The sequence below is a fragment of the Cebidichthys violaceus genome, unplaced genomic scaffold, assembly GCF_023349555.1.
Source record: "Cebidichthys violaceus isolate CVI_PGR_0920_01 unplaced genomic scaffold, fCebVio1.0.p SCAF_12, whole genome shotgun sequence".
Taxonomy (NCBI): Eukaryota; Metazoa; Chordata; class Actinopteri; order Perciformes; family Stichaeidae; genus Cebidichthys; species Cebidichthys violaceus.
In genome coordinates this window covers 11,981,494-12,001,978 of record NW_027176285.1, presented here as the reverse complement: position 1 = coordinate 12,001,978, position 20,485 = coordinate 11,981,494, and the positions used below count along the sequence as shown (strand labels likewise).

The following is a 20,485-nucleotide window of genomic DNA, read 5'->3' as shown; positions in this document are numbered from 1 at the left end:
CAAAACACAAAAAGAAATCTTGAAGGAAAAGTTTGACATTTTGGGAGATATGCTTATTTGTTTTCTTCCCCCGAGAGTTGGATGAAAAGATCCCCAAACCAGTAGCCGGTTAGCTTAGCTTAGCTTAGCATAAAGACTATAAAATAGCTAGCCTGTCTAAAACCACAACGTGCTATTTTTACACATCAGTTAGTGTTCAGATTCAACAAACATGACAAAGTGAGTTTTGTAACTTTGGACAGAGACAGGCTAGCTGTTTACCCCTAATTCCAGTTTTTATGCTAAGCTAAAGCTAACCAGCTACAGGTTGTAGCTTTATATTTAGCGCACGGACACGAGAGTGGTATTGATTTTCTCATCACTCTTTCGCGATTAAGTGTATTTTCTTGAACTGTTACTCGTACTCAGGCTCCGTTTACCAGCTGTTTATCTTTAACTTTATCTCAAGTCTTTTTCAGCAGATGACCACGACGACTGAGCAATGGACATGAGATGCGGTTAAAGCTCCAGAAAAGGCTAGTAAGTGGAGATAAAACTACACGTCAACGACGAATATTTGAAATGTTGACAAATGAATTCTAAATCAACATTTGAATGCTGCACAGTTGCAGACAAAGATCAGGCTACACTAATATTGTTATTAGTCGATGGGTAGAATTAGATTCCAGTGGTGGCCGCTTAGGATTTGTTTACGACTCGTGTATTCCAAACATTTCCAATAAAAATCAGCACAAGCTACCACTCAAATGCTTGTAAAATATGCAAGTGTAATTTATTGTGTGACTGGTAGATTTTAGACTTAAGAGTACAGTAGCATGTGCACAAAAAGTAAATTTCCAACCTTATTGTCGAGTCCAAAAAGTAAAAATCTATCGTAAAATGTTTTTATCTAACTTTTATTCAAGAAAGTTGATTTCATACAAAAGACCCCAATAAGCCAATAACTAATTGTATTTAATGTTTATTCAAATTGATGATTTTGTGTATTTTTCTAAGCTTTCCAAAAGTAAAAGCTGACAAACCGTTCAGCCCAAAGTCAACGTACTTCTACCTTATGTGGATACGAAAAAAGAATGACAACTTTTATGAGACATGATTTTGAATTTCTTTTTTTTATTATTTGAATTCCCTTAATTGACATTGGAAAAAAAATCAGGTACTGTGTGACAAAGAAACATGAGCCGTAGAATCATGATGTCACAATTAAATGGAGAGAAAAACACAAAAATAACAGAAACAAATAGGAAAGTCATGTGGGAGACAGCGACCCTCTTACATAATCCTATGAAAGCGCTTTGATCGAAGTCACTCCGAGTTTAATAAACTGTGTTTTATGTACAGATCTGAGGAGTGTAGGTTGTTTTTACTTTAGAAGAGAGCAGCGACAGCAACGAGAGGAAACAGACGCAAAAAAACACACGCATATCCTCACTGTTCTTTGTGACAGATAGATGAAAACAATACTGTAGAAATGCAAAACTAACTACATGAGAAGATTCCACCACATTGATTTCACCTACCGGTAAAGACCACAAAGGATCCAAAAAAAGAGGAGCAGCATCTGAGCAGACCTTCATCGTTGTAAATTATCCTTCATTCACCATCTCAGCCTCAATATTTCAGTCATATGTTCGTGAAGTGTGTGAAACATTTATACGGATTAAATAGTAACAAGTGCTCCAAACGAAACAGACACTCAGCACCTTTTTTTTAAATATATATATATATATATATATATTTTTTAACCAAGCAAATAAGCTTTGAGCTCCACGTTTTCTTTCTTACATGCTTTTACTTAAAGGAAGGCAGGACGCGACCGAAAAACAGAAGCTACACATCAACGACGACGTCCGAAGACCTACGGGGGAAATAAATTATTGTCGGTAATAATCCACTCAAGTTTCAGGATCAACGACCTCGCAACTCGTCTGTTTAAGCTTGACGCCGAGGCTCCGCTACAACTGTCAGAAGATGCTCATGAAACGTGTGGACAATGGGGGAGGAAGTGTGTGTGTGTGTGTGTGTGTGTGGGGGGGGGTTGATGTGGTTCGGGGGTCTCTTTCCTTTTTCCTCTTCTTCGTTCTCCTCTTCTTCACGCCTCCAGCTCGAAGCCCATCCCGACTTTGTGACCGCCGGCGTTGAAGTTCTTCCCGTCGATCAGAGCTGAGAGAGTAACCTTCACACCTGCAGAGACACAGCGCACTTCAATGTGAGACCTTTATATTTAATAATTAATAAGAGTGTGATTTCATATTTACAGGACTCGAGTAAATGTGCTAAAGGGACGATATGACGACCTGCAATTATTTACTAAATTCACAGATTTATTTAATTCATTCATCACATGTTTGTGAGATCTTCCCAGCAGAACTGGAAAATGGATTTACCAGTTAAAGAAAACAAATTTAATCTCACTCTCCTGTCAAAAACATTAAACACGTATAACTCGTGTTACCGTCTATGGGCGGCAAGAGAGAATGTATTTTAGTGAAATTGAAGACTTTTTAATATCTTCTAAAAGCACTAAATGAAATGCTTTACAGCAGTTAAAGACAAAGCAGGAACATCTTGTTTGTACATTAAACTTTCTTTCCTAACTTTTAGAACTGCTTCGTTCTTTTTTTTAATCTGTGTTGGTGTTTTGAAAACGCGTTCAGACATGCAGACGGTGTTTTGATACTACAGTTTGGCTCGGGTTCCGGTTTTTCCGGTACCGGTCGGGTTTCGAGTTGAAACGGTTTGATTTTCAGAACCGGAATTTGTCATTTTGAATCATAAAAAAAAAAAAGCAACCTGTGCTGACGACGTTAAACCCAACTTATAATGCATTAATAATAAGCAATATGACAACGTGGTCAACATGTCAACCAATCACAGCAGACGTAGTGAGTTCATTCATTTCTGAAATCATTGAAGAGAAGACTCCCACCTGGCCGGAGGCTCTGAGTGTAACCCACTCCGATCAGACTGGCATTGTTGACTTTGGCCTGCGGGGGGGTTGAAAACGTGATGAGACGTTAAAAAACAAAATGACAGAATAGTTTGTGAGAGTTTGCCGTGACAACGGAGCAGAACCAGCAGCACTCACAGACAGAGAGGCGTCTTTGTCCAGCTTGTATTTGGCGGCGATGCCGAAGCGAGTGTTGTTGCTGCCGGCGGTCCAGGCCAGAGTCACCGCTGTCTCCAGCTCCTCGTTCACCTTCTGGTAGATGGAGCCGCCGAACTCGGTCCCGTCGTTACTGAGACGGGAGAAGACAGCATTTTATAGACTGCTGTTTTGAAGCCTAGAGTTCAGCATTTTGGCCGTCGCCATCCTGGATTACGACCGTCGTCGTCTTGGTTTTTTGCAACCAGTGAACAGGAAGTGACCATACCTGGACTGAGGAGGAGTGATGTAGAGACGCCGTATACGTCTCTGGTAGACCTGTCAATCACTGTGTAGCCCCGCCCCTAAAGCATACCCTGCTTTATGGTCTGTTTGACTCTAAATAGACCATACTTTACTAAATGAACATCATGCTGTATTGAAGAAGACTTGAAACTAGAGATTGAGACCATAAACTCATGTTTACAATGTTTACTGAGGTAATAAATCAAGAGAGAAGTAGAGTCTTTTTCTCATAGACTTCTATATAACCAGAGGAGTCGCCCCCTGATGGACACTAGAGAGAATGCAGCTTTAAGGCTTTTCTTTTTTGTGAATCAAGTTTTTAGGAGTCTCTCAAATAGTTTCTTTTAAAAACTAGAAATGACGTTTGCGGTCTCTTCTTCTGGACTGTAATCGGTGTGAGTACTCACACATTGGTGTGCAGCTGGAAGTCCCCGGCTCTGTATCCGAGGGCGAAGTTATTCTGGGCCAGTTTGGACTTGGCCGTGTCGAAGGCCATCTGGTAGCCGGCCAGCCAGCCCTCGTAGCCCAACACGGCGGCGGCGTGGATGATGGGACCCTCGAAGTCCACGTCGCAGCCCAGGTTCACGAAGTCACGCTTGTAGGCCGTCTTCAGCTTTCCACTCTTCTTACTGAAGAAAATGGATTCATAGGGTTAAAAGTTAGTTCATCTCTTAAGACTCATTGGTGCTTATTGTCCCATGAAAAGACAAAAACATATCTACTAACAAAACCCTGTTATCTCTTCTTCCTTCTTCTTAAAAACACATCCATGAGCCTCACTGTAGTTTATTCTGACTCTATCACACACACAAACACTCACTGGAGCACCAAATGTGGATTCATCCGCCGCTGTATATAGTCCCAAACAAATGTTCTATTTCCTCCAGTTTGATTAAAAACTACAATGAGCAGCTGTTTGAGGAAACATTCTTTTAGTTTGTGAGGTGTTTTTAAATTAGGTTTAAGATTATTCTAATCTTTAAAATAAAATAAAATACTGTATTCGTCCCACAGCAAAGTGGATAAAGCAACAATAAAGGTATAGTAAAGTAAATTGTAAAAAAAAAAGAGCTAAAAATACAATATAATCCGATTTTACACATTATTACACATATAATAAGGTAAGAAATATAAAGTGTTAATAATGTTTATAGGTGAAAATAGCAAATTTCTGACAAGAAAAACATGAGAGGTTTTCCTACTTTAAGGCCTGACCCACAATTCTAACCCCATGAGTCAAATATCAGATTCATACAAACACACATCGTCTCACCCTGTGTTTGGTACAAAAGACGTATCCAACGCCACCTTCAGTCCTTGAGTCAGCTGTAGGCAAAGTAAAGTGTTAAACCTTCATACTAAACAATGCAAAATGTACCTGTGTGTGTGTGTGTGTGTGTGTGTGTGTGTGTACCTGGTCCTCCACGGTGACCTCGGTGGCCAGCGTGTTGTCCGTGTTCCACTTCTGGTTGAAGCTCAGGCCGAGCTCCTTCATCTTGTATTTGGTCTCCAGGCTTCCGGCGGCCTTCCCTGTGTCCGTGTTACTGGATCCAGATGTGTTGAACTCCTGACGGGGGACACACATTGGTGATGTAAAGACGTCGATGAGACGCAGCAACATCAGGACTGAGGCTAGATTATCATCTGGAGGGCTGCACCAGATGGTTTGTATGTTTTTAATCTAACGGAATATTCAGCTTTAATCTAGATTTGTTGGCGTTAAAACATTTTCACTGCTGTCTTTTTAGGGTGACGACGTCATAAAACACGAAGACAGACGTCTGATAAAAAACTGTAAAAAGACATTTGGTACAGCCCGAGTTATCATGAAATATACAAAGCATTATGAGCAAAATATAGAGAGAGACAGACGTTTAAAAAACAGACAAAATGTGAAATCATTATGAAACTGTACAGAAATAAAATGAGGAGACATCAGACAACAGAGAGACCCGAACATGAATCCATGCGGGACACCAGGAACATATGATGGACAGGAAACTTATTAGGGGCCTACAATTCCTAAAATAATGACCTCATCCGTCTTTTAACACCCTTAAATCAAAGCTTAAAGGCAGCACTTTACCCTCTCAGGCAACGATTCAGTTCAAATATTCAACCGGAGTCAAACTTTTCACATGACCTGCGTCTCACTTGTTTGTTTTTAGCTCCTGAATAACCACCGAGCGTCTAATTCTGTCTCCTCAAAACGGTTTCTGGTTCATGAACAAACATCTGTTCACAGGTCTGACAGTCTTCAGCCACGTTAGCGGCTTCACAGCGGCTTCATGTTTAGCATGTGTTAGCATTCAAGCATTAGCGAATTAGCACAGCCGAGGCTGATGGGAATGTCATTAGTTCTGTAGGTATTTGCTCAGAAACCAGAGAGATGTTGACCGGATGACGGCGCGAGAGGAAAAGTCAGAGGACCACAAAAGGGTTTAGAATGTATCCGCTGGGGACCTTGAATATCTGTCGTGAAGGTTCATAGTCATCCATCGATTCATTGGTGAGACATTTCTCTCTGAACCGACCTCGTGGAGGTGCAAGAGAGAAAGTCAGAGAATCCCTGAAGTCAAAGGGATTTATCCTCTGAGGACCATGAATGTCTGCATTAAATGTTTACCGGCAATCCATCCAAATACTTATTTTTGTCTAAAAAGCTGATTTTAACTGAGAGAGAGTTACATGTTGTACACTTTGGAAACATTTGGTGTATGAATAGCACTTTAAATGTGATACATTTTACCTAATTTATTATGCAATATATATATACTGACATTTTAGTATACAAATCAAGGCAATAATAAGCAGGTTAATTGTCGGGTTGTAACGATACATGGATTCAATGATCAACAATCCAATTTCATCGGTGCAAAATGTAAACACATCGTTCCATATCGTCATCTTTAACATATCGATATCTTTAGGATGACGAGTTTATCTTGTGTCACCATTTACGTGACTAAACATTCACGGTTTTTATTATTTTTATTTAAAATAAAGAAGATATTTTTTTCATTTAAATGTCTGGAAGAGCCGCGGAATTAAAAAAACTGTCAAAGAGTTGCTTTTAGTGAGTTGACATAAATGTAACTGATTGAATTAAATGATATTGTATCGTCCAAATAATCCATACAATATGATTTCGTGATGAAAGTTGTGATTAAAGCCTCGAGTTAATTGATGATGAAAAATGTCGCTCTAAACTAAAAGATGTCTTAAAAACTGGAGGAAACGTCGACTGATATTTTCCACAAAGACGTGAGAAGTTAGATGTGATTGTGAACGATGACAGAACATGGAAAGCAAAAACACAGATATTCATGCTGAGCGAATGATCATCACAAAGACAAACGATGTCGGTGGTCATTATTATTATTATTATGAATACAAACAGCAGCTCTGACACCATCTTACCATCTACATTAGAGTCCGGTGCAGAAGAGCAGCAGCGTGGAGACAGAGCAGCGGTTAGGAGAGAGACACACACACACACACACAGGCCACAAACACACAAACGTGGGTTCACTGTCGTGTTCCTTTAAGACGGAGAACGAGTTCAGCCGAGCAGATCTGCGTCAGCGACACCTGGAAACCTTCAAGCTCCGGGTTACAGCAGGAGCTCAGGTAGAAGCGGAGGGTCAGGTTTTAGGAGGCATACGCAGAACGAGGGAAAGCAGAAAGTATCGAGAACAAAAATGACAAAAGTGTCCTCACCACTCCACTTTGTGATTTGGTCTTCAGGTCCAGCTTCACAACTCCAAAGCCTGGTTCATTTACAGAGAGACAGAGGTGAGTGTTCGCCGAAATCCAGTGCAAGAAGATTTAGAGGAACATTTTTGGGAAATATGTTTATCCCAAAAAATATAAAAAGCTGGAGCCAGGAGACGGCTATCTTAGCTTAGCATAAAGTCTTTACCCTGTAAAACCACAACTTGTCTTTTCAACATTTCAGGTTTTGTACAGATTAAACAAAAGAGCTATAACATGTTAATTACGCGCTGATTATTATTTTTTGAATCCTTAAAGAGAGCCAGGCTTTTATGCTAAGCTAAGCTAACGTGTCCCGGCTGAAGCGTCACATTTTACAAAATAAAAATACTTTTTTTGCATCATTGTGATAAAAGTACCTTTGTTTGTATTAAATAATGTAATCATTAACGATCACACAATTTATTTTCCAATAAAAGTGAGTTATTATATCACAATATTGTGTTATAATAATGTTGTTTTTAAATTACACACCTACTTTAAAGCTAGATACTGTATTTAATCTGCCCCACTGGTCTGTACGTTTAGTAACGGGCTCCGTGTTCTACCGGCTCCTTGTTTACCGGTTTTTCGGGGCTCAGACTGAACTCACCGTAGCCTTTGCTGAATATATCCTTGGCGGCCTTGCCGAGGTCCGAGTATGAAGGAGGGACGGCCATCGTGCTGCAGGAGAGAACGAGAAGAAGTAATGAGATCAGAGACTCTCACGTTTAAAACCAGGAAGCGTCTCGGCACCCTTAAAGGACATAAACCAGCAGCTGAATGTGGAACAAAACGACTCTTCTTCTGGTGAGGGATTCATGGAGATAAATGTAATAAATAAACTGATGCACACTTACTTCATACTGCACTTGTACTATATAGACTCTCACATACACACATGTTGTACTACTGTCGTCTACAGAGTATTTGTACACCTCTGACAGTACTGTGCATATCAGATTTATTTCATTCAGAGCATCCGTCCAGCTGTTTATTCTGTATATAATGTCTTCTATCAAGTACATTATTTATGTTAAACTATACCTGCACTGTGTACTTTATTGTATAGTTACACTATACATTCTGTATACATCTAGTGTATTAATACCCCTTACTGGCCATTCCATATTACATTGTAATATTTTATTCTGCATATTATTTACATAACTCTGCACTTTACTGCATTTTTACTCTTGTATTTAATATTTGTTGTTGTATTTTACTTTATTTATCTAACTTACTCGTATTGCTATTCTATTTCACAATGTGTCAGTATTATTTATTTTACATTTAGTAATTGTTATTCTGTTCATATATACGTTTATTTTTTATTTAGTATTTTTGTTATTCTTCTGTAATCTTTAATGAAACTCTGGCACAATAATTTCCTTCTGGATTAATAAAGTTTTATCTTATTTTATTTTGTACACCTTGGAAACATTTAGTGTATGATTAGCACCTAATTTATTATGCAATATTTATATATATTTACTGACATTTTAATTACCAAACCAAGACACTCATCAGTAGGTAATTAACGATACATGGATTCAATGATCAATGATCCAATTTCATCGGTGCAAAATTAATCTTATTTTGCACATCTGGTGAGATGCTAAACTCTATTTTTAGCTTTGAACTCACTAAAAGTCAATACACTTTAATTAATGCAATAGCTATCATATAATACCCAAGTTTGCAGGTGAGCTCCAGCAGAAAGGGAACAAGCTGTTCCTTCAGAGGCAGCTGGGATGCTGAACAGCAAACAGGCTCAACAAAGAAGCTATGAGGCCACATACAAAGTCAAGCATTCAACCCTGAATATGAGCACACATGTAGGAGGAAATGGTTTAAATAGCTAAAGCTAGCAGATGCGCAAGCATCAGAACAAAAGGCTCTCAAGGTTGTAAAGAAGAAGGGCCCTGATGCTGCTGCTGGAGACGAGTCCACTGAGTGAACAGTGTTAGATTTTAAATAAGTCTCTGTGTTTTCATGCATTTACAAAGTGATGGTGCTGCATCTTACTGCGGGACAAAGGACAGCAGATGGGCCGGCGAAAAGAGGTGTGTGCGGGGGGTTGACTGCTAGCTAGCTAGCTGCTGTGTGAGCTGCAGTAACGAGCTAACAGCGAGCTAATTAGCAATAAAATGGATACGACAGATGGACACTGACTAGCTGGTATAGCTAGTTAGTTACTGCTCATTGCATTCACACACATACACACACACACACACACACACACACACACACACACACACACACACACCTTTGCAGCTTAGCTAGCTAGCCACTCACCGAGCTAATAAAGTGGCTAAATGCGTGGCTAACGTGAATCTCTGCACTATTAAACGGGTTTAAAACCTCATCAACCAAGGATTAAACTGTGCATTGCACGGCTACAACATCATTACATAACAGCGCTACCGTTAGCTTTAATCACCCACGATGCTAGGCTAACCTTGGAGAGAAACGAACTGTTATCTAGGCAGCGATTGGTAACACACGTTGTTATGCACGTATTATAAAGCATGCACGTATTATAAAGCTTTATTAAGATTAATTCGTATTTATTTGTATGTCTCCTTACCGGTGCTAAAGGTGTCTGGAAGGAGGAGTCTGCAGAACTGTCCCTGTCGTGATGCAGCTGAGTGGATTGACAGTTAGCTTAGTTTAGTAGTGACTATAGGGCACAATGAAGGAGACATATGGAGCATGCGCACTAGCAAGTGAGAAAGACGAACAAAGAGTCGATACAAAAGCAAGATAGTAATCACACAAATCCGCAAGAACCTCAGCCGTGCGGTTGTACATCAGTTAGAAACGTTTAATTAAAGAGAAAGATCAAGAAATTGATCAATAAAAGTTTATCAATGATACAGAAATATTTATAATGTATTTACATGAAGCCCCTGGTCATTGGGGTTCATAATATATTTCTATATAATTATTCTAATCACATTATTATTGTAATTATTATGAGTATCACAATGATAATAATACATACATAATAATACAAATAATAATACGTATTATTAGTATTACTATTTTATTAGTAGTAGTAGTAATACAGTGACAACCATACAATTCTAATAATTATATGATTCTAATAATTATACAAACATATAATATGAAATAATCATCAAAGTTTTTATAAAGAGAAACAATTGTATAAAATGTACCAAATACAGTGGTGCAAAAAGTACTCAGATATTAGTAAAAGTAGCAATATTACAGTGTAAAATGTTGCAGGTAAAGTGGAGCTATATATACTATATATCAGAGGTCTTCAACAGAGGGTCCTGGGTCACATTTTTGGTTGATTAGACTTTTCTTTTTTTTCAAACATGAATCTGTCCATTATTTTAATAGTTCAGTATTGTATGCAAGATAACAGGTATGTGTATGCATGGCAGTGGCACTAATAGGCCATCACTCATTTTCGTTTCCACATTTATGTTTAAAATAAAAACTTCAATTTGGATGCATGATTATCATGATATTGACAATGTTGATATTGGCATTGGTACCAGCTGACAGGTATGTTTATAAATGGCAGTGGCATGGCCACCCTACTCACACATGTTTAAATTAAAAACATGAATATGAACCTGTGTATTATTTGAATAGCTTAGTATTGAATGCACAATGACAAGGTATGTATATACATGGCACTAGGCCCAGTTTAATATAAAACAATTTTATACAATATATATAGTCGGGGGTCCCTGCTCCATCTCTCTATCAGTTTGGGGGTCCTTGGCCAGAAAACCCCTGCTGTGTAAATATATAATATATATATATATATATATATATATATATATATATATATATATATATATATATATATATTATAGTATTTTTGTATTAATAGATAAAAATACTGTTGTGTATTTATTTATTTATCTCTGTAAGTGTGACAAACAGCGCCCTCTACAGGCGATCCGTCATATTTAAAGTAATTCCGCTCTTTGAACAGAATCTCTCCGGTCCTCCTTAAATGTTAGTGACAAACATGGCGTTTTTTTTCGTGGGGGGGGGGGGGGGAAGTGTCGTGTCCTGCCCCGCCCGGAGTGAACACTGACTCGACGTTATCAGCCTCTGAGCAACACGGAGGGTAACTTTATCAGCTCCGGATCTGAACCTGAAAGTCCAACGGTCAATGTTTCTGCATCGGGACTCCTGCACGAGGCGCACGCAGACTGGATCCGGGCTCGAAGCGTGCTGACCGGTTGTGAAGCGACCGAGCGCGTCCGGGTCTTTGACACGTCCAACTACAATAAAATAAAGAAAAGTTAAGCCGGAGGTGTCGCAGTCATGTCTGCACAACCGAAATTCGTGAGCCCGTTCTACAGACCCGGGTGTCTGGCGGCTGCAGCTCCGGCGGGGAAAGCCAACCTCACGCACCCGGGGAAGGCGATCCTGGCCGGTAAGGATACGTTTTACTCCGCAGACTCCTTCCCGCACACATGGGTTGTTTACAAAGTTTAAGCGCGTGAACGTGTGTGTGCACGTGCGTGCAGATGTGATCCAGAGGCAGCAGCACTGTTTAGTACTCTTGTCTTGCTTGCACATTAAAGGTAAAGTAAATGGGGGAATCCTGCAGCGCTACTCATGAATGAACTCATGCACTTCCTTCATGACTCGAGCAGCACTTTTAAACCTTTTTTTAAACGTTATCCACAAATCGTTTCCAGAGAAACACAGACTGATGAACTCTGATGGTTTTGTTGGTCAATCAGTGACAGACGCTCAGAAACATGTCAGTGTAACGTTGCAACATCAACATGATATAAGAAAGACTTTGCTGCTGAACCTTAAAAGTTCATTTAAATGTCTGCATTACTGTCAGCAGTAGTGCAAGAAGTATTTAGATCCTTTACTTAAGTAAAAGGACTGATATCACACTGTAAAAATACTCCACTACAAGTAAAAAGTACTGAAGTACTGAAACATGCAACATCAACACATAAAGGAACACTTCATCCTTCAGTTTATCACAAACATTCAACGCATAAAGGAACACTTCATCCTTCAGTTTATCACAAACATTCATCATAAACACATAAAGAAATACTTCATCCTTCAGTTTATCATAAACATTCAACATCAACACATAAAGAAACACTTCATCCTTCAGTTAATAATATTCATGTACAATATTTACCTCTGAGATGTAGTGGAGGATAGGTATTAAATGGCATAAATGGGAATACTTAAGTGAAGTACAAGTACCTTGAAGTTGTACCTAAGTACAGCACTTAGTAAATGTACATGCCCCCCCCCCCCCCCCCCTTAGCAGGTCGGTGTGTTTTCTGTTGACCTTTCACTGTGAGCTCAGAGGCCTCAGGTTTCCATGAGGATGACAAAGCACTTTTGTTCAACATGTTCAGTTGATCATCAACGCTGTTACACAATCATTATGCGTTCCAGATGTTCAGTAAAACTGCTGCAGATACTATGTTTTTATAGTGAGTAGTGGGAAGTAATCAAGAGGCACTACTTCATCTCAGAGGTACATATTGTACTTTTTACTGTACTACATCTCAGAGGTACATATTGTACTTTTTACTGTACTACAATCTCAGAGGTACATATTGTACTTATTACTGTACTACATCTTAGAGGTACATATTGTACTTTTTACAGTAAATTACGATAAGTATCTTTAAAAGGAAGAAGTGAATAAAGACTGATTATCAGAATACTCCTCCACGTGTTCGCTCACGTCTGCCTTGATGAACTGGTTCTACATCTTTTCCTCCAGTTTGAACACATTCTTGTTTGCAGACGATGTGACTGTGTTCTTTTTTAATGCAAACTTAATTTGTAGGTACGGCTGCTGCAGCTTTAACTAAAGGAATGCCTGTGTGTTCAGCCCAAAGGCAGTAATCTAGTGATTGCAGAACGGGTGTGTTGTGTGTCTCTGCACGGCCTGTTGGTGGAACGAACGCACGTTAAAAGCGTCAATAAAAACCCTCAAACAGAGGATTAATTCAAGCTTTTATCAATGAAAAAACAGCTTTCCGGTCTATTGTACTACTTCTGCAAACACTTTATTTTTTTTTTAAACAATCACTCATCAAAGGTGTGTGTGAGCATTCTGAGATGTCAACAGATGCAGGTGTAACGTGTCAAACTTGTTTCCTCCATTTGAACACGTGGAGCCCATCAGAGGAGCTACTGTAGATGTGTGTATGTGTGTGTGTGTGTGTGTGTGTGTGTGTGTGTGTGTGTGTGTGTGTGCGTGTGTGTGTGCGCTCTGAGAGGCCAACACACACCCCCTAGAGTTGGGAGTCAGGCCATGGTTGGGAGGGTCTGTGGGCCGAATCACACCGAGGTCAGCTGAGCCAATCAGCTGCCGGCTGACGGTTCGCAGATGTGTGACATCCGGGTTCTTAAGGTGGATCTGCTTATTAATGTATGAAACACAGATGATTATTAATAAACTAATAAAGGAAAACTTCACTTTTTATTTACCTAGAAACTTAAAAAAAAATTCTGTAGGAATACTTTAACAAGATAAGTGTGATTAATATAACCTGTTTAAAACCAAACTTTTAATACTTCTCATACTTACAAATCATGCTTTGCACTTTGTGAATCTACGAAGTATTTGAGTGTGAAAGTACAACATTATTTTATTCAGTAGGGTCAACAAAGCGTTGTAAAAAAGATCATGAAACTGGTTTATTACAGTACTTTTGCAATTGTAAAAGACATAATTTAACAATAAAAACATGAAAATGTACAATAAATCATAATGTACAAGTACAACATGATAAACAAACAAACGAAGAGTACGTTAAAACACATATATGTATGTATAAAGTAGTAGAAAAAACTACATTTCAACAATCCGTCATTGTTAATACTTGTGGTCTGAACGCTTCTTTCTCCCTGAAATGCACAAAAATAAGAAACCTTTTTAAATTGTTATTGTCTCGTCAGAATGAGTCTCGTCTTAACGGCGTGTTTGTTGCCGTTGTTTCAGGTGGGTTAGCGGGAGGCATCGAGATCTGCATCACCTTCCCCACAGAGTACGTGAAAACACAGCTGCAGCTGGACGAGAAGGCCAACCCTCCCAAATACAAAGGCATCGGTGGGTTTACGTTCTGTTTCCTTTAAGTTGTCTGCTAGAATTAAATGTGATGATGATGATGTTCACTGACTCTATATATTTTCTGTACACGGTTCAGTTTGCGTTAAACATGCCTTACATAATTATTACATAACGTCTTCTAGAGTCAACTTGTCCAGGAATGTTTGATCAGCAGTCGCTCTGAAACCCTCCATGAATGAAAGAGTGTAATGACTCTGATGTGTAGTCAGAACACATGGAAAAGACACAGCTAAATATCAATAATAATAATAATAATAATACAATTATTAATGCAAAATAATAAAAACAATTTACTTTTTTCCTCATACAAATAAAACTAAAATATTATCATCAACAGAGAGGAAAGACTGCTGAACCTGTAGTTTTTTAGGCTTCTAATTATTAAAACCCTTCAAAGTTCTTTTCATCTTTTTCTTGGACTGTAAGTTACTGGCTGTGTTAGCCTTATGCACAATCTGTATTTGTTCATTTGCACAATCTGTATTTGTTCATATATTTACCGTCAATTTGTGTTTCTATATCATCCAAAATCATCTTTATTCTTGCTCTGTTTTTACTCTTCGATTCCTTTTTTAATCCCCTTTCATTTTGCACTGCCTCCATTAATAGATAATAAAGTGTCTCTCTGTGAATAAGAGCAGCTCACTGTGGTCGTTCAGCCGTCTCAATCATCTCACTTCATCCTAAAGATCCAGACGGCCCTCTGACTTTCTGTCCGTTCGGTAACATTGTCCACAGAGGCGGCGTGTTGTTGCACAGATGTGTGTTTGCGTAGTAACTTACTGCTATGTGTTCACTGAGCTGCTCCTGAACTTTGGCATTGAACGTGTTTGTCTTCAGAAACTCTGTCTGAAGGTTTGTTGTTTTCAGGCTGCAGCAGACACACGAGGAACCCAGAACATGTAGACCTTCATCGTTATCTTTGAGGGAAACGTTGGGTTTAAAGCAAGGCGTCCAGATGAATACATGTTTATTTTTTAAAAGGGCTCACAAGGCGCTGGATCCTTCCTGAACCTCCCACGATACAGGAGTGGATAGATTTAATTTATTTATTATTTTATGTTATGGAGAGGATTAATAATAATAATTATAATAACTTTATTTATACAGCACCGTCAAAAATAGAGTTTACAAAGTGGTTTGACCGACAAAGCAGCAAAAACAAGACAATAATAACAATAACAGAAAACTCATTGAGACAGTCGATACGATAAAAATAAACAAATAAATAAATAAATACAATTTAAAAAAATTAAATTAAAAAAATAAAATAAATAAAATAAAATTGTAAAATAATTTTGTAAAATCAACAAATACAAATAAAACAGAAATAAAACAGAAAAGCGACGACATCACATAAAAGCCAGTCTATACAAATGTGTTTTAAGAGGTGATTTAAAAGCGATTACTGATTCTGAGAGCCTCGTCTCCTCAGGCAGCTCGTTCACCTTGTAGAAGGGCCCCGTCTGAGGATCTACGGCTGCGTCCCAAAATATAGAATTATTTTTATTTTATTTTTTTAAAGCAAAAGGTTGATAACAAAGCAGCAGATCATGGTTCATGATGTCACTATAGAAATAGTTCTGTGTCTGTCCTGCAGCGGACTGTGTGAAGCAGACGGTGAACGGTCACGGAGTGAAGGGTCTGTACAGAGGACTGAGCTCTCTGGTGTACGGGTCCATCCCCAAAGCAGCTGTCAGGTACACACACACACACACACACACACACACACCTGAGCACACACACCTGAGCACATGCGCACACACACACACCTGAGCGCACACACACACACACCTGAGCACACACACGCACACACACACACACACCTGAGCACACACACACACACACACACACACACACCTGAGCACGCACACGCACACACACACACACACCTGAGCACACACACGCACACACACACACACACACACACACACACACCTGAGCACCTGTGTTTGGTTGATTTAATTGATTTGAGTCGGTCAACAGGAAATTATTCTGCAACAGTTTTAAAAATGGATTGATAAGTTTACTTACTTACTTTATTTATTTATGTAGCCTCTTTAAAAACAGAGTTTACAAAGTGCTGTGACAGACAAAGCAGAAAAAACAAGACAATAAAACAACAGAGAGCTCAACAAAGAGTTAAACTCTGATAAAACAGAAGAATAGATGAAACAATAACACCAATCAATACTAAAAGAACAAACTAAGAAATCAAATGAATTATTAATAAATGTAGTAATACAATAAAATGATAATAACAATAATAAAATGAAGCAGTCACACAGTAAAACGACAACATCACATAAAGGGTTTTTATTCTATCTAGTCTGAAGTTGTAATTAGTTTTAGTTCAACCGTTAAAAGGTTTTTTTTTTCACAACCTGGTCTTATTAAAAGATGTGCTCATTAATGACCACTAACCATGAGCAAAGCCATTCTATCATATAAACCCTGTATAGTATTTGCTGTGTCAGAAAGTGTACCGATTGCGTTCTGTTATGAGTCGTTAATCTTCTTCTCTTACTACAGATTCGGGGTGTTTGAGTTCATCAGTAATAAAATGCGCGATGAAAACGGAAAGCTGGACAGCAAGCGAGGATTCGTCTGCGGACTTGGGGCCGGAGTCGCAGAGGCCATTTTTGTAGTTTGTCCCATGGAGACTGTTAAGGTAAAAAAATAAATAACATTATTAAGAATGCATTTATGGATTATTGCCACCAGGTGTCACTTTCACTCATCCGGTCCTCCTCTCGAGTTAAAGATGCATCGTACTCTCATGCAAACGCCATACCGCTCATGTTGTTTTTGACTCGTTACTGTTTCTGCAATCAGTTTTGATTCTTCTTCATCTTTGTAACGATGTTGTGATGATGTTTTAGGTGAAATTCATCCACGATCAGACATCAGCAAACCCAAAGTACAAGGGCTTTTTCCATGGAGTGAGGGAGATTATTAGAGTTGAAGGTAAGGACGGCGTCTTCATCTGTGCACGATGTGTTGCACCACTCTTCTTTTTTATTTAATAATAATAACAATCTTTATTTATAAGGCACATTACATACTGATTATGTAGCTCAAAGTACTGTACATTTAAAAATACATCAAAACAGAAAACTTTCCTTTTTATAGAAAAAATGTAGGCGCTAAATGCATGCTTTCTTCCAAAACTCTTTTATTTATTTAAGGTGTAATTCAAACATTTCAACCTCTATTATTTGCGGGATAGTATTCCTGCTCAGCCTCATTAGATCCTGAGCTTGAGGGCTGTGAGGGTTCTGGTTTTGATAAAGGTCTTGATACTGTATCTGCAGGACTGAAGGGGACCTACCAAGGCCTCACTGCCACCGTGTTGAAACAAGGATCCAACCAGGCCATCCGCTTCTACGTCATGACCTCCCTGAGGAACTGGTACAAAGGTGTGTGTGAGCCAATCTCCTCCATCTCCTTTAGAATCCCCTCATGCAATTCTGTTAAATGTTAAATGACCGTAGTAATAATAATAATAATAATAATAATAATTCCAAAAAACATGCAAAGAACCATCTTTTGTTTGTTCTCTTCAAACACTAAAGGCGACGACCCCAACAAAGCCATGAACCCTCTGATAACGGGATCGTTTGGAGCCGTTGCCGGAGCTGCCAGCGTGTTTGGAAACACTCCGCTGGACGTCATTAAGACCAGGATGCAGGTTGGTTGAGTTTTAATGTTCACCCGTTGGAGGAATCTCACGTGTTTAGCGTCTTGACTAACGTGTACGTGTGTCTATTTATTAACAGGGTCTCGAAGCTCACAAGTACAAAAGCACGATGGACTGCGCCGTCAAGATCATGAAGCACGAGGGACCGAAGGCGTAAGTTTACAGACGGAGTTGATTTACGGAGAATCACTTTACAAACATTTATTTAGCGATAATTGGCCTCCTATCTTTAAAGCATTCACACTCTTTACACATCAATAATTCCGCATTAATTTGAATTGTCTTGACACCAGAATGCATCCAAGTCAGAGGCAACCTCCGGGTCTGACAAGTGAAGCCAATGCTTCATGTGTTAAAGCTGCATTCTCTCTAGTGTCCATCAGGGGGCGACTCCTCTGGTTGTATAGAAGTCTAGTCTAAAATGACTCTACTTCTCTCTTGATTTATTCCCTCAGTAAACATTGTAAACATGAGTTTATGGTCTCAATCTCTAGTTTCAAGTCTTCTTCAATACATCATGATGTTCATTTAGTACATTATGGTCCATTTAGAGTCAAACAGACCATAAAGCAGGGTATGCTTTAGGGGCGGGGCTACACGGTGATTGACAGGTCTCTACCAGAGACGTATACAGCGTCTCTACATCACTCCTCCTCAGTCCAAATATGGTAACTTCCTGTTCACTGATTGCAAAAAAGTCAAGATGGCGAGGGCCGTAATCCAAGATGGTGACGGCCAAATCGCCAGTCCACTTCTGATATACAGGCTGTGATCCAAGTACCCAAATTTGTGAATGTTGTACGTACAGGAACATTGCAAATGTGTGCAACAGCCCATATGTTTGATAAGTGTTTGATAAGTGTTTAAAACTTCATCTTTTTTTTTTTGGTCCCGTTCAGGTTCTACAAAGGTACCGTGCCCCGGCTGGGTCGGGTGTGCATGGACGTGGCCATCGTCTTCATCATCTACGAGGAAGTGGTGAAGGTCCTCAACAAAGTTTGGAAGACGGACTGAAGCGGTCACGACGACGAGAGCTTCAGGACACCCATTCACGTCAATAGTCTAGGTTCTAATATCTACCTCTAGAGAAAAGAAAGGGATTGGTATGTTCTTTGATTTTATTTATAACTCAGCTACTGCAAGTGGAAGCTCCAGATTTCAGAGTCGCTTTTTACACTCGCTGTTTTTTTTTTTAATTCCAAAAGGGGTGTTGTTCCTTCAGAGCTCAGGGAAAAGGAACGAGGCTTTTACTCAGATTGACTTGAGAAAAGGGAACACTGTCGGCGCAGACAAACACTTTTACATCCTTAATATAAAGAGAATCCAATACCCGACGTAATGTGATTCAGACACTGTTGACGAAGAAATTATACTTGAAATGAGAGATTATACCAGAGATGAAAGATTTTAAAGCCCTCTTTATATGCAGACTTTTTTCAAACTCATTATTTCATTCCAGAATCTGAAGAAATATTTAGTGTTCAGATCTCTTATGCCGCAGAGGCGACCAGTACATTAGGAACTAAATGCCTTAAATCACGATTGTCGGATTAATCAAGATTGTAGGATCCGTAGAGATGCAGGTTTTTATTAATTATATACACAACTTCTTTATAAATGCACATTTCCACTAAACAGTTGTTGAGGTGTTCAGTTTTACTTTGCAGAGATGTTTTAAATCAATTGACTCACCAGATGCTATATATAAATAAGTGCCTATGTATTGATTTTGAGATCTTTTGAGATAAAGAATGATTGAATGTTGTACGTGCTTTAGTCACGACAGATGTTTTAATAATGTTGCACACTCTGCGGTGGTGCCGGGTGTTTGATTCCAGGCAGTTTCTGAGGTATTTCTGAGACGTTCGTATCTTCTAAATTCATCGAAACTGTTTTTTTTTTTTTTTTTAATGAATTTTTGCTTTTGAATTTTAAATTGCCTGATTGAGAAGTGCCATTAATAGTGCCTTCCATCTCATTCCAGGAAGGACGAGTGCTTGAAGATTGCTTTTTATTGCAGATTCTGTATTAAAATGTTTAACTTTAATTATTGCCTTTTTACTTTTTACACCAACTGACGAGCCAACGTGCCAATGTCTGCTCAAAGCGATGTTTTAGACTGGAGTCTGTAGCGTGTGAGTCTGGCATGCAATGCTACTAATTGTTTTACAAATGTTTACTCCAGTTTGCATACATGTAGACTCAATGTCATACCTATTTAATTATCTTTAGGTAATGAAAAACAAGTATTGTGCCTTCAGTCTAATTAATTCTAACAATATGCTCACAAATAAACATTTGATCAGACCGTTCATTTTGTGGTGGGTGTTTATTTATAACTATAAGGAGTGATGGAAGAAGTACTCAGACCTTTTACTCATGTGAAAGTGGTAATACCACAGTATTAAAATACTTAAAAGTCCTGCATTTAAAATGTTTCTTAAAGTTACTGTGAGGGGGTCTCAGTTTAGTCCTGATCCTATATGAACCAGTCTCAGCGTAGTCCTGATCTTCTATC

General features: G+C 38.9%; 2 protein-coding genes across 2 annotated transcripts; one reads left to right on the top strand and one right to left on the bottom strand.

Moving 5' to 3' along the window:
• Nucleotides 1-1,096: 1,096 nt before the first annotated feature.
• zgc:56235 (Voltage-dependent anion-selective channel protein 2-like) lies at nucleotides 1,097-9,844 on the bottom strand. The gene is made up of 9 exons (XM_068706410.1): nucleotides 9,735-9,844; nucleotides 7,758-7,828; nucleotides 7,112-7,161; nucleotides 4,806-4,958; nucleotides 4,665-4,717; nucleotides 3,799-4,020; nucleotides 3,089-3,239; nucleotides 2,930-2,987; nucleotides 1,097-2,184 (listed from the first exon to the last, which is right to left on the bottom strand). The coding sequence occupies exons 2-9, from the start codon at nucleotides 7,822-7,824 to the stop codon at nucleotides 2,093-2,095; spliced, it is 846 nt and encodes a 281-aa protein (XP_068562511.1). The 5' UTR covers nucleotides 7,825-7,828; nucleotides 9,735-9,844; the 3' UTR covers nucleotides 1,097-2,092.
• Nucleotides 9,845-11,233: 1,389 nt separating this feature from the next.
• Nucleotides 11,234-20,279, top strand: slc25a1b (slc25a1 solute carrier family 25 member 1b). Its single transcript, XM_068706409.1, has 9 exons — nucleotides 11,234-11,573; nucleotides 14,139-14,246; nucleotides 15,868-15,967; nucleotides 16,800-16,938; nucleotides 17,150-17,234; nucleotides 17,582-17,686; nucleotides 17,843-17,958; nucleotides 18,047-18,120; nucleotides 18,867-20,279. The coding sequence occupies exons 1-9, from the start codon at nucleotides 11,462-11,464 to the stop codon at nucleotides 18,979-18,981; spliced, it is 954 nt and encodes a 317-aa protein (XP_068562510.1). The 5' UTR covers nucleotides 11,234-11,461; the 3' UTR covers nucleotides 18,982-20,279.
• Nucleotides 20,280-20,485: the final 206 nt, after the last annotated feature.